A 13,811-nucleotide genomic window follows, 5' to 3' on the forward strand; every position below is an offset into this window, starting at 1 on the left:
TGTAAGACTATGAATTTTAATGGGATGAAATGCAAAACGATACTTTTTTTTTAACTCATATCCGATTTCTTATTTCCACCAAAATGCGCTCGTTTCCAAAAATACGGCGCGCTACCGCCCGTACTCGTGTTACACCGACACAAGCCCTGTCAGAGCGAGCGAGCGAGCAGAGGGAGCAAGTGAAAGAGTGTATTGTCATTTTTTTACCCATGCACATTTAGATCATATAAAATCGAATATAATGTGTGCGACAATGAAGTGTAAATAAAGCAATAACAATTTTCATCGAACATAAAACTGATTATTCCGATTGCAGCGATTGGTTGACAAAAGCATTGTTCATGCGATGATACCGCTATTGCTACTGCTGTTGCTACTGCTACTGATGCTGCTTTGTTGTGTCGCCCGATTCAGGTGTGGTGTGCGATGAATCGGAGACGCGTCAAACGTTAAATATAAAATGTTTCAGCCAGGAAATGTTAAAGTCAAGATGAAAAGAAAAGTGAACACAAAAAACCGGTGCGCCAACATTGTGTGTGTATTCAGTGAATTCTGTCGCTGGTGGAAGAAAAGCAGCGCACACCCTTCAATCGAATTTTGCACACGAATAAACCAGTGCTAAATTATTCATATAATATCAATTTTATTATTATTTTTTCGCAACACCAGCAAATTCATGCATCGCAGATGAAACATAAAACCCTAAAAGTCAGGTTAATCGGATCATGATTGTCAAGTAAGCTGAGACGAACTCATGCTTAAATAAAGTTAAAGATGAGGCGAGAGACTCATGGCTGGCTGGCTGGATGGCTTGCGTTTTTTTTCTATTCCACTCTTGCACATACCCACACACACACACACACACACACATGTACACACGCTGTATTCAATGTTCGGTGGATGATTTTGTGGAACGTACGTAATACGATTCATTTATTTCATCGATCACCTTACGTCGATATTATCCTGACTAATATCGTTGGACTGGTAGCTTGCACGCTCGCTTGCTCTGGCTGTGTGACACACATAATTTAAGACTTTTCTTTTTTTTTATATCGGTTGAAAATGTTACCAAGAGAGAAACCGAAGAGGAATCGCATGAAAAATGCGAGATAAATTGACTGTTTCTCATATATTCGATGCTGTGAGCGTGTGTGTATATGTATCGAATACTCGCCTTGAGTCAAACCATCAAATTGAGCGCATCTATTCTGATTTATTTTACATGAGCGCCGGCTATGTTGGGTGTGTGTGTGCGATGCTTTGCTTTTTTACGATGTATTCTTTCGGATTTTTCATGTTTGACATGAAACTAACTCTCAACTCACATGGGTGCGTTGCAACATCGAAGCACATGGATTTTATTCAACGTATCTCGTGTCCTGTCCATGTCATCATCGTCGATAAGGAATCAGTATGTCAATAAAAGTTGAGAGCAAAGAAGCAACACCAACAACAGTAGAGTACAAGAAGCAAAGAGAAAAGCACCGGTATTGGTGAACCATCTTTTAAAAATAGCATATTCATTGACTCTCTCTCCTTCCTCTCTCGCAGTCGTGTGTGTGTTTGTGTGTGCATGAATGCATGTAATAGAAAGATCTTATCTCTCGGTTTCAAGACTCTGGTTTCGGTTTTTATTATTTTCTTTTATTTTCTGTGTATTTCGTTCTTCTGCGTAACTCACACACACATACACACACATCCTTCAATACATCGTTGAAAAGTCGTACGTGTCTATTGGTAATGCCATAAATAAGAATATCGATACCGTCGAGAAAGGATGAAAGCTTTGCGGCAGGATTGACACGATACGATTGCACACCATTTTTTCTTTCACTTCGATGATGATGACGACGACGACAATGCAAAAACCGCATGTGTGTTAGTTGTATGTGTGTACCAAAACCCAGTTTGAGTTCGAGTTTGTGGTTTCACATCGGAGAGCTTATTAGCAGTGCTTGACATTTCCATTTGCATCAACACGAAGACAGAGAGCCAGAGCCAGGGAGCGAGAGACAAAGAGGCAGAGTGAAAAAAAAAACAGAAACTGAGAGAAACATAGACTTTGCTCAAGTTCCCTGCAATGCAAAAGGTTCAAGGCAATCCGAAAATAAACTCCAATGTTTTTTTTTTCTTTCATTCTGTCGAAAAATTAATTACTCGATTTCATTCAAACCATCCGCAAAAAGTCTATCTCGATAAGCATGTGTGTATTGCGTTTTCGTGGCTTACAACATTTTGAAATTCGGTTTTGTTGTGATTGAAACATTGTGGCTGCGATTAAATTTAAAATCTAAATCGACAAACGAACGGAATGGAAATATCGAATACACACAGAGGAAAAGTGAGAGAGATGGCGGAGATTGGGGGAGAGTGGGGGGGGGGTGGAATTACTTGACGTAAAACACGATTGCGAAATCAATGCATTCGACGATAAATTTGATGTCGGAAAACTAAATGAAATGTTGCAATATCGATCGAAATGCAAACAACAGCACACCGCACCCATGTTTACCGCAGAATGAAGGAACAACAAGTCAATGTGCAATGTAAAGAAAATCGAAGCGAACGGAGAAAAAAGAAAGTCATTTCATTAAACTCCTGATGAAATTGTTTGCTCAATTATGTGCGGCATGTGAAGATGAATGTGATGACGATGACGATGAGCTTGAGCAAACAATTCAGCCAGCCAACGACAATGAGACGAAAATATCTACATTTTGTACTCGCTGCACAACACGTACAAAGACACAATGCAGCTAGAGCATACAATAAACACAAAGTTTCTCAGTGGTTTTCGTCGATATTCGTCAGCTAGTAATCAATTAGGCCTATTCACTGATTTACTCTGAGCTACACCACAGGCCATAAGTTTGGATACCCCTATGAATGAATTTGGCCCAAAATTTTTAAATTTCAAACCGCTTGTCCAATTTCAACATGCTATACGTCGTTGTAAAGGTCTCGGAGAGTACGTATCATTTTTGGTATTAAACATCAAAATCGGCCAGCTTTTGGCCAAGATATGGTTGATTGAAGATTTCGGCCAAAAATTACAAACGGCCATATCTTGGCCAAACGCCGGCCGATTTTGATGTTTAATACCAAAAATCACACCTACTTTTCAAGACCTTTCCAATGGCGTATATAACTTTTTAATCCGATGGCCCGTTTTAGACTTCGATTTTGGCTCCCACAGGTCAAAGGCCAAAAGATGGCCATAGGCCGACCAAATTTTATCTTCCAAATCATCCATTCGGTCAGAATTTCGATATATTTTCATATCCAATACTAAATTTCAAGTGAAAATGTTCAAAAAACGTAGAAACAAACGTTTCATAGGGGTATCCAAACTTATGGCCTGTGGTGTATGTATGTCCGTAGTTTCAACTCGGTAAACTCTTACTGATTTCATATTTCGCATTCATTGAACCAAACAATGTACTTTGACATTTTATGGTATGATAACCGCATACACACACACACACACACACACACACGGTGAGGCAGACAAAAACTTCGTATTCTAATTAGGATTTATGCAATTAGGTTGATTTTCAACGTTTTTCCCTCCTCCCAAAAAACTGAAACCCATTCATCCGTTTCGTAGAACTACCGTTGTAATGATAAAGAGAAAAACAACACTCAAGGATATTATTTTCGTTGTTTGTGCTCAATTAATTAAACAATAGGAATTACCGGGAATTAATACCTTCATGTTTTGTTGAATCTGAACTCTGCTGACACAGAGAGAGAAAGACGGAGTGGGATAGCGAAAAAGATTGCACGTGAAACTGTGTTGTGTCCCACAAAATCATCTGTTTACTGGTTAGACATTGTACAAATATCGTAATCATTTCGAAGCGCATTTAGAGCACGTACTTCGTAAGTGGCTACAACAGGATTTATTGCAAGATAAAACAAGTTTCGCTCGAGCGAGCAAGCGCCCGTTTCAAGTGAATTGTGAAAGCGAAAAGAAAACAAACAAAAGGAATCAAGGCATCAATTGACGTCAACGACGACGCACTTGTTCAGCGCAGAGAGAGAGAGAGAGAGAGAGAGAAAGAGAAAAACCCAACACGAGATGGCCAACAACATCAACAAAATAAACGAAAAATATTTATATTTACATCTTTCTCTCTCGGTGAATTTGATTTATATATTACGAGGGAATACGCATCCGTTTGCTACCATCAAACGCAAAACAATCGACAAAAACACATTCACATTATGCGCTCTTAAGCGCGAACCTAGTCGCCGTCGCGTTTACGATAGTTTTTTTCATGTTCTCTTTCTCTTTCTGTGTAGCAGAAATTATTCACGTTTAATTGGGAACAGTTAGTAAACTGATTTGCATGGTAAATGCTAAAAGTAAATTAACTCATTTCACGAATGAACTCAAACATATTAATTTATTTGCCCGATGTATATGTATGACGATAAATCCGGAAAAATGCTCGCCAATTTCATTTTCCACCTTTGATTATTGTTATTGTTTGTTTGGATTAATGAATTTTGGGTTTGAAATTGAAATTGGCGCCTGATGATTGAATTTGCTTGAAAAATAAATAAAAGTGATTAATTGCGGTGGTTTTATGACCGAAAAATCTCCATAGTCCAAACTAGTGTACGTAGTTAGATTTTATGAGCTTTTCTATTTATACATTTGGTGCTCTGATGCTTATTTACCTTTTTTTTCTTGGTATTTTTTTTAGATCCAATTCCGGTCACACCTGAATCCACTTTGAAACGGCCAACTCATTTGGATTTGATGCCAGTTTCGAATTTCACTCCGAAAAAATCACCGAACGTAAGTCAATTTAAAGCAAGTCAGTGGATTTGATGTTTTTTTCCTTCTTCGGTTCATCCATAACCATGGTTATGTACCAATTTGATTGCATTTTCCGACATGACACGTTTTTTTTTCTATCCCGTTCGTTTGCAGGAGAGTAATGACGATAAATCACCGAGCGCACCATTATCAACGGCATCGGAAATTCAGCATTTGCGCGATCAATTAGAACAACAGGCGATGCAAACACGTGAGGCTCTATTTCAACTGATGCAAGTTCGTGAGCAATTGATCAGTGAAACGAATGCACGTATCGAAGCACAGGTGCGTATCAATATTAACGCTTGATTCATTTGAATGTCGTTTTGACTTTGATGAAAATGATGTTAACTGTGGATGTGATTTGGGTCTATTTTTTCTCTCTTTTTTCTTTCTTCTCTGCTCATCGCTTATCGTCCATGGTTCAGGCAAGAACGCAACAGTTGCTGCAACAGAATCGAGAATTGCTCGAGCATTTGGCTTCACTGGGTGGTTACACGTACACAGAAAATGAACGAGCTGGCCTAACATCGGCAAACATCAGTCTGGCACCACAGGTAGCATAACTGCACTTGCCCTATCCCCTACCTCATATCCTTTTCGATTTGAATTTTTGTTTTTCGCTTCCCAACACAACATTTTTTTTCACATGATCTGACCATGAATGACACGCATGACATGTGTGTTCGACTGTGCTTGACTCTCAAATGTGAGAATAACCAACTTTTTTCTACCGTTAATTTATCCGTGCTCGCTCTAAAAACATGCCGTTGCTGTCAAAAAAAATTTCTTCTTTTTTTTCGTTCAACTTGTGTTATGACATGAAACTTTTGTGTAACGTTATGATTTTTTTCTCTCGTTTGCATTACATAAAAATAAGAATAATAATTTGCTTTTCGTTCTGTGATTCTAATTTCGATTTAATTTAATGTCAAAAAGATGCTTTGATGTTTTGCATGATTTTTGTGAGTTTTTTTGATTATTGTTTGATTAATTTGCAGGTAAGTATGATTTGTTTTTCTTTTCTCAAAGTTAAACTTTTTTTTTCATTATTTCCTTCATTGTTGTTTTTGTCCGTATCCATGTGATGATTTTTGTTTCCTTTTTTTTGATTCGTTCAATTTCAGTTTGGAAATTAATGTCATTTAAATTGCAATGTACAAGTTACACACAAACACAAAGACACAAAAAATGGGACCAAAAGTGGCACAAACACAAATCACAATGAAAACAAAAAAAGAACACACTCACTCACACACAATTAAGAATGAAAAACCATTGACCATTCAATTTCATTCCCGTTTCAGTCGCCCGTCACCTTATTTGGCTCTGAGCAGGGTGAATGTGGTTCACCTATTCGTAAATCATTTGTTATGACACCGAATAATAACAGTATTGCGACCATAAATCAGCAGCTCAACAATTTGGGAACAATCAATCAGCAGCTCACACAACTCAGCCAACAATTGAGCGGTTTAAATCAGCAGAGCCAGAATTTGCAACAATTTCAAAATTTCGGCAGCAATTTAAATACCGTATTGAATACAATGCCAAATTTAAATAGCATCGTCAATAGTAATAGTTTTAACAACAACAACAACAACAATAACAATACTAGCAATAATTGTACGAATAATAACAACAACAACAACACAAAGCTCACGAGCAATTTCATACAGAGCGATTTATTTCAATCGAATCAGGATTTATTGAATCGATTGCAAAATCTTAGTTTAGGTTTCAGCAATAATAATAGTATTATGAATACACCGAACAGTTCGTTGTTGAGTCACATTCTCAACGGAGGTGTCCAATCAACGGCAATGAATTGCAGTACCAGTACTAGTGCCAATGTTATAAATAACAACAACAACAACAACAATGGAAATTTGCTGAATTCGCCATCGAGCTTGAGAAATTTAACGCCATCGCCGGTATTCAATCGAAGTCCATACTCGAGCAGTCCAATGTTGGACAATAATTCGCCGTTAACCACAATGACAGCGACTACAATCCCAACACCAGCGGCCGAATGCAGTAACATATATAGCGATGATACGGCCAAATTTCTCCGATCCATTTCGGCAATACCGCTCAGTGGCAGCGTACTCACCAATTTTGATTCGGCCGACAAATTTCGACCGGTAACACCAATTCCATTGTTATCATCTGATAGCAAGAGCAATACGCTCACCTCATCGGGATCGTCAGCATCGATTGCAACGACCATTGGCAGTGGCACCATACGAAAGAATGATAAACGGGTCACTTTGCCCGATTTCACGCTTCATATCACCGACGAGTGTGGCAACATCATGAATTCCAAGCGTTTGCCATCATCGGCTACACCCAGTACAATAACGAGAACCACTAGCGAAAAAGTACCACGAAGTCAATTAATGAGCGAGGTGCAACGAACTGCATGGGCAAGACACACAACCAAGTAGATAATAATAATGCGATCAGTTTGACCATAGATATTCTGTTAAAAATTTTTATTCTCAATTCCGTTTATCTCTATCTCTTCATTTCGATTTGGTTACCACTTCATATCACCACAATTAGACCGAAAACTAGGCATACCATCAATTTTCATCTAAATTTACCCCGTAATGCATACACTCAGTTCAAGCCAAAATAGAAACACAAATCCAAAACGCTCAATTATGATTATTAGTACGTGTCACTTGTTATTTATATCGCATTAAAATTATATCAATTTATTTAAGTAACAGTTGAAGTGCTTCCTTGGCAAAAATTGAAGCAAACATACATGATTTGCCTGCACAGAAAAAAAAAACCTCAAACACAAACACAAACATACACACCGAACGAACGAGGGCGATCGAAATGAATTTTTGCTCAAAAGGACTATCTTTACGTCTACCATTTAATGTACACCTAGTGTTATTTATCTCTATGTGATGTCTCTCTATTGAATTGCATGGAACATTTTTTATTTCCTGACTTTGTTAGTTATTATCTCTCCACACACCAAAAAAGAAGAACATTATTGTAACATTAGATGTTTTACTGAACCAAAACATATATTTTACACATATCGACCAACAAAAAAAAAAAGAACAACATAAATATCGGCTCAGCGGTCATCACACGGTAACAGGAAATACAAGGAAAAGGATAAAAACTCACATAGAACACTATTTATATTCCCCGTTTAAGAAAAAAAATGATTATATTAGTTGATGTTATTTGAACGGAAAAAAATGATGAAAAGGATATCAAAAGCTCTAAGAATTAGTTTTTGAGTGATAGTCGGAAACAAAGAAAAACAAAAACTACAAAACTCTTTCGGCCAAAATGAACGAAACCAAAGCGAAAAACACGCAAAATATACATTGCTCAACTTCGGAATGATGAATATATGAGAGAAACATTTATTATTGAGATCGATCCTTTCACATGTTGTATTATTGTGTAACTGAAAACTTTTTAATTTATTATAATAAATATACAATTAAAACACATTCAAATACCAAAAATGGTTCATTTGTTTTTGTAAGTTTTCACACGATGCAACACGGTAAGTACTGTGAAAATAATTGGTAGCATTTTGAAATTCAATGGAAAATGCAGTGGGCGCTCAAATTACAGCAGCATTTTCAATGCAAAGCCACATTTCTTGGCATTCGAAATGTTGACGTGAACAAGTTTTCCTTGAATGCGGCTACCAAATAAATGTATACGAAATTGTTTTCGCTTGCCAATTAGAGTGGATTGTGATCACAAACTCCGTAAACAATCGAAACCTAAGCGATAGAGTACTTTCTCTCTCTCTCTCTCTCTCTCTCTCTCTCTCTTGCTTCTCCGTCACAAATTACCCATCCATTTAAAGAGGAAAACACTGAACAACGCAGCAGCAAGCACACAACGGCACACGTTCGCCACGTTAAAATAAAGTATCACTGCGAATGAATCATTCAGTGTTTTCTTAATTGACCGTGTAAAAGTATTCAGTTCGCACATTACGTGCTCTTTTTTTCTCCATACTTTTTGATTTTCTCGATTTTAATCTTCAACTTACGAACGGACATCAACTTACAACCCTTTTTTTCCCGTTCCGTTCTTCGAAATGTTTTCAACATTGTAACAGCGAAGAGGTTGCACTCAAGTGAAAATTGTGCATGGATGAATTGTACAATGGGAATGAAGAGAAAATGAAATGTGAGAATACATCGAATGGGAAAGAGAGAGGGATGAAAGTGATCTTGAGATGGATTTGAAAATGCATGTTTGGCAAATAAAAAAGGAGAAGAAAAAGATTAAGCAGAGATGGAAAAATTGAAAAATATAGAGCAACACGCTGAAACCGAATTCCCCTCGCTGCAATTTACCATTTTCCAACAGAGCGAGAGCGAGAGAAAGAGAGAGTCGTCCGCCCGAGAAATGAAAACCTAGGGGCATTTAACTCGAAAAAAATTCGTTTTATGCGAAGAATATGCGCTTCAAATCATAGTATGTGGCGATTTCTTCGTACTATGCGTATTATGCGGTGCCTATTCGTTAGAAGTGCACACATTCGATGTCCGAATACTGCATATAGACCATTCATACTGCGAATAATTTCGCATGAATCCTACTAAAATGTTTCCTTCTCTGATTGGTCACACGCCACAATATCGACTATTTTGAATTCAAAGTGCAACGACTTTTTTCATGTAAAAATTCAAGAAATACTTGACTGCAAGTGTTTGATTTGTACTTATTTCGGCTCACATTTTTTGCTGATCATTTTCGTTAACTTCAATCATTTGTACATATGGATTTTTTATTATTTATAATCCAGATGCTATTTCCAAGTATAATAAATCGTCGCACTTATTTTTTCAACGATTTTTATATCTACCAAAACTATCGGCGATTTTACTTCAATATTTGTATAATATAACATTTTGATTTTCGTTTTCATTCTTATTCTTTGCTATTATATTTTAATTTTGTGTTATATTTAAATTCAATTTTCATCAATTAAGAACAATCTCATTAGCAAGAGATTTGATAAATATTAAAGACAGAAATTGTTGATGTCAAATATTGTTTGAACGAAACTTAACGATACAACAGAATGTTGACATTGTGTTGATGCGTCTTAAATCGCATCGTGGCGTCATTATGTGCACGCGTATTCGCTTTTATGCGTAATATTCGTGACTATGTGCAAAATTCGACACACTTCACTGTGGCACACAATCTATGCGCGTTTATCCGTACAAATCACATATATGAAAAAGAGTAAAAAGCCCCTAGATGAAAACATTTCACAATTATTTGCGTAGCATACTGTTTCCGATTTTTTTTTTTCAAGTTTTATAAATTGAACTTTTCCGCAAGTTGTATTCTTGTTGATTTAAGTGGCGTAGTTATTTTGTTTGGGTTTTCGATGGTGTAACTTGTTCGGTTTTTTTTCGCTTCTCATTTTTATTCTGTCTCATCATTCTCAATGTTCTCGTCCCTTTTCTCAATTTCGATGCTCTCACTTTGGTCTCTCGCTCGCTCGATCGCTCTTTCTCTCATTTCCCGTGTTCACCTTGATTAATGCTGTGAATGGTGAAGATTCCACACTGAAATTCGTATACGAATGCGTAACTCTTGATTTCGTTTCAAAATGAACTTTACAAACAACACCATCAATATTGTCCCTTGTATGTGTGCCGTTCTTTGCTTTCTTTCGTCGCATTTGCCTTTTTCAGTATTTAAATGGTTTGTACTTTTTGCGTTACTGGTTTTTTTTTCAACTTTATCAGTACCGTTCGACAATACAACACACAGTACGTTTTCAATGGCGCTGCTGAAAGTCGAACTGACTCTATCGGTCTGTGCTTTGTGCTTCGATGTGGTGTTTATTACCAAAAAAAATATTTTTCCGGTGCGAGGAGAGAGAGAGAGAGAGAGAGAGAGAGAGAGAGAGAGACGTTTGCGTCTGTGGGAAAGAAGAACCAGTGGAATTCTGTTATCTCCACCCAAAGTTAGCATTACATGCAATTAGAGGGATAAAACTTTATCAACAATTTTCTTCGTGATATTCCACACTTGATAGAATACAACGACCGCACACACACACACACACACATTTACAAAGATATACAACATACTAAATTTGTCGGTATCTACCGATTGCCTGCCAACATTTCGAAACCCATGTCGGTTTTGCCGTTTGCATTGCAAGCAAACGAACGAGAGAGAGAAAGAGATTGAAAAGAGAACGAGGGAAAAAAATCCTCTACCACTTGATACATGCATCAAAGCTAATGTTCAACAATGATATCAAATCTGTGCTGGGGAATGGCTTTGATATGTCCTGAATTCCTTGAAGCAATTGATAAAAAGCCACTCACTTTTGTTCGGCTGTTCTTTGTTCGGTAGTCGTCATCATCGTCGTTTTGATTTCAGAAAGATCGTTCAGCAACGAGAAGCGTGAGGGCGTTTAAATGAGGGTAACTCAGCTGCACACACGCATCGCACACAATGACAATGAGAATCAATTAATTTCGCTTGCGATGAGTACATTTATTCGAATAGATAAAGTAGCGAATTATTATTATCCCAAGTTGTTTGAAAAGAACTGGTCAGAATGAGAGAAAATATGCACTTGCTACGCCAGCGATTCAATTACACGAAACTAAATTCATTATTCCACTCGCATAGTTTTTAATTTTTTTTCATTTTATGTTTCGTTTTTTTTCTCTTCTTGTTATTACTATTTTCAACAACAACAAAAAAACCATTTGATTCATTACTAATTTTTTTTTTTCTGTTCTTCTGTGCTTTTGTTTCAGTTATCATCGACTGCAAAGGTGGCACGTTGGTTTCAACAATTAAATTCCAACCCGACATCGTTATCGCGTCCAGAGAGTGGTTTTGTGTCGGGTGATTCACGTTCCGAACGCAATCCGGATGATCAACAACCGTTACGCGAAACAGATGAAATATGCGACGAGTATCTACTAGTGGAGGGAACCAGCAATTTATGGGGCAAATTAAGTGCAAAGAAGCGTCGAAAACTGTTGGGTTTGCGTTTGGGCAAAGTGACTACATTTTAAAATGCTGCATAGAGAGCGAGAACGAGATGCCGAAACAACATAAAAAAATAAACAATTATTTAGATGAGAACCACTACACATTTTCCATGGAAACAACAAAATCAACATGATAAATTTTAAGTGAGATAGAGAGAGAGAGAGAGAGAGAGAGAGAGAGAGAGAGCGATGGAGAGAATGTCATAGTGTGCTAATTGCACACAAAGATTGTTTAATCTCTTGTTATTCGCAATAATCAAATTGTGGCCGTATAAATAACAAGACCGCTAAACAATCGTTCCGACCGGAATATTGAATCGAAATAGCGAAATTTGAACGTATTTATTTTAATTCAATACGTTTTTAATTCATGTACACTCGATGAGAGAAGAGGCAAGAGGGCGCGCACACGCATCACACAGCCGGATTAATGGTGTTTACATTTTGAATTAGGGTTTTAATAAGTTTTCATTTTGTTTAATTTTTTTTCTCGTTTAGTTTCACTTTAATGCTCGAATGCAACAACAACGAAATTCCACGCGGTTTTTTTTAACATATCGAAATTAGGTTCATTTTGTATAGTAATTTTTGGATTACAGTCACCGGTTTTCATATTTAAAGTGTTTTTTCCCCATTTCGAAAGCAACGAACAATACGCGAGGTTATTTAGGTTAGGCTAATTTCGAGATTAACGATTTTGCGTTGAAATATTGTACTATTTAGAATTATAGGTAATTTAAATGAAATTCACTTGAAAAAATAGCGATTTGCACTCGGCCACGGAATTACATTTATTAATCGAAAACTCGGGCTAGAAGTCATTTCGAATCTATTCACAAAAATACAATTCGTTTTAAATTTGTATCAATGATGTTTTATCGATTGAGACATTTTGGAGGAAAAAAACCAACAACATTTAGGATAGTTTTGCAACATTTTAGAATATTTCTCATTCAAATCGATAATTGTATACGAAAAGAGATTGCATTAAATTATATATTGAGATTTCTATTTTTATTCAATTGAAAATGCATTTGGTGTGGCAATTGCAGAGTATTTTCGTTCAAAGAACGAGACGTAGATTCTTGCAGATTTTTATACCATTGTGCTTTCAAGCAGTAGTAGAGAAGTTACGCAATCAAATACACTGTACTTCAGTACTATTGATTGGTAAATAATCATGGCGGCTCCATATTATTGCAAAAAGCACAAATGGTATAAAGCCTTCACATGTTCTTTATGCAATAATTTGCATTCTCTGTCGATGAATGCATTAGTATTTGATATCGTTTGGTTTAATTTGGTGGAATTCGACATGCGACGAGTTTTCTAGCATTTGTTTTCGATTTTTCTTTGAAGGAATTTGTGCTTTTACTTTGACTCAGAATTTTTCTTTTCGAAACGCAAACGAATTTTTCGTTTTTTTTTTAAACGCTAACGATTTTTCTCTACAAAACCTGTTTTTTTAGGGTTACAGCGTTTGAATAGCTTTCATAATTAATGTATTCATGTTGAAGTGACGCACAAAAGCCCCGTAAAATCACTGTTCGTGAAATTTTTTGAACTAAATTCTGTTTAATGTGTGATTTTCATCTGCATGTTATTTTGTGAGCCGAAACTTTATTTCTTATAGAAAATTATATACAAACAAAAACAAGAACAATAAAAAAAACACGATAACAACCGAGAGTATATGCCATAAAGTTGGAAATATCTGTTTTGCGACTGCCTTTTATTTATCAAATGTCGTAGTTTAATTAATAAGTGATAATGAGATTCGTGAAAAAAAAACGAGAGAAGCCGTTTATATATTTATAGATATCAAACACATAATTAATGTTATATATTTGCAGCTCAAACAACAGTAACTGATTGAACATTCACAGATGTAAACGAACATAACTTTAAAAAAAATATATACATATACTCGAAATCGAAATGCT

At 36.4% G+C, this 13,811-nt stretch overlaps 1 protein-coding gene across 10 annotated transcripts in view; it reads left to right on the forward strand.

Annotated features, from left to right (window-relative positions):
* Nucleotides 1–13,579, forward strand: part of LOC129578147 (capon-like protein) — a 109,932-nt gene extending 96,353 nt beyond the window's left edge. For 7 of the 10 annotated variants that reach the window (XM_055466305.1, XM_055466302.1, XM_055466301.1 and 4 more), the window contains 4 exons: nt 4,716–4,810; nt 4,946–5,116; nt 5,260–5,388; nt 6,139–8,325. In XM_055466305.1, coding sequence (XP_055322280.1) covers nt 4,716–4,810; nt 4,946–5,116; nt 5,260–5,388; nt 6,139–7,278 — 1,535 coding nt within the window. In that variant the 3' untranslated portion in view covers nt 7,279–8,325. Of the gene's footprint in view, nt 1–4,715; nt 4,811–4,945; nt 5,117–5,259; nt 5,389–5,958; nt 8,326–11,628 lie in introns of those variants that run through there. The other 3 variants (XM_055466310.1, XM_055466306.1, XM_055466308.1) reach the window with 2 other exon arrangements.
* Nucleotides 13,580–13,811: the final 232 nt, after the last annotated feature.

Source organism: Sitodiplosis mosellana, unplaced genomic scaffold, assembly GCF_009176505.1.
Source record: "Sitodiplosis mosellana isolate CC-2019 unplaced genomic scaffold, AAFC_SMos_1.0 Smas_scaffold_6226, whole genome shotgun sequence".
NCBI classification, from domain to species: domain Eukaryota; kingdom Metazoa; phylum Arthropoda; class Insecta; order Diptera; family Cecidomyiidae; genus Sitodiplosis; species Sitodiplosis mosellana.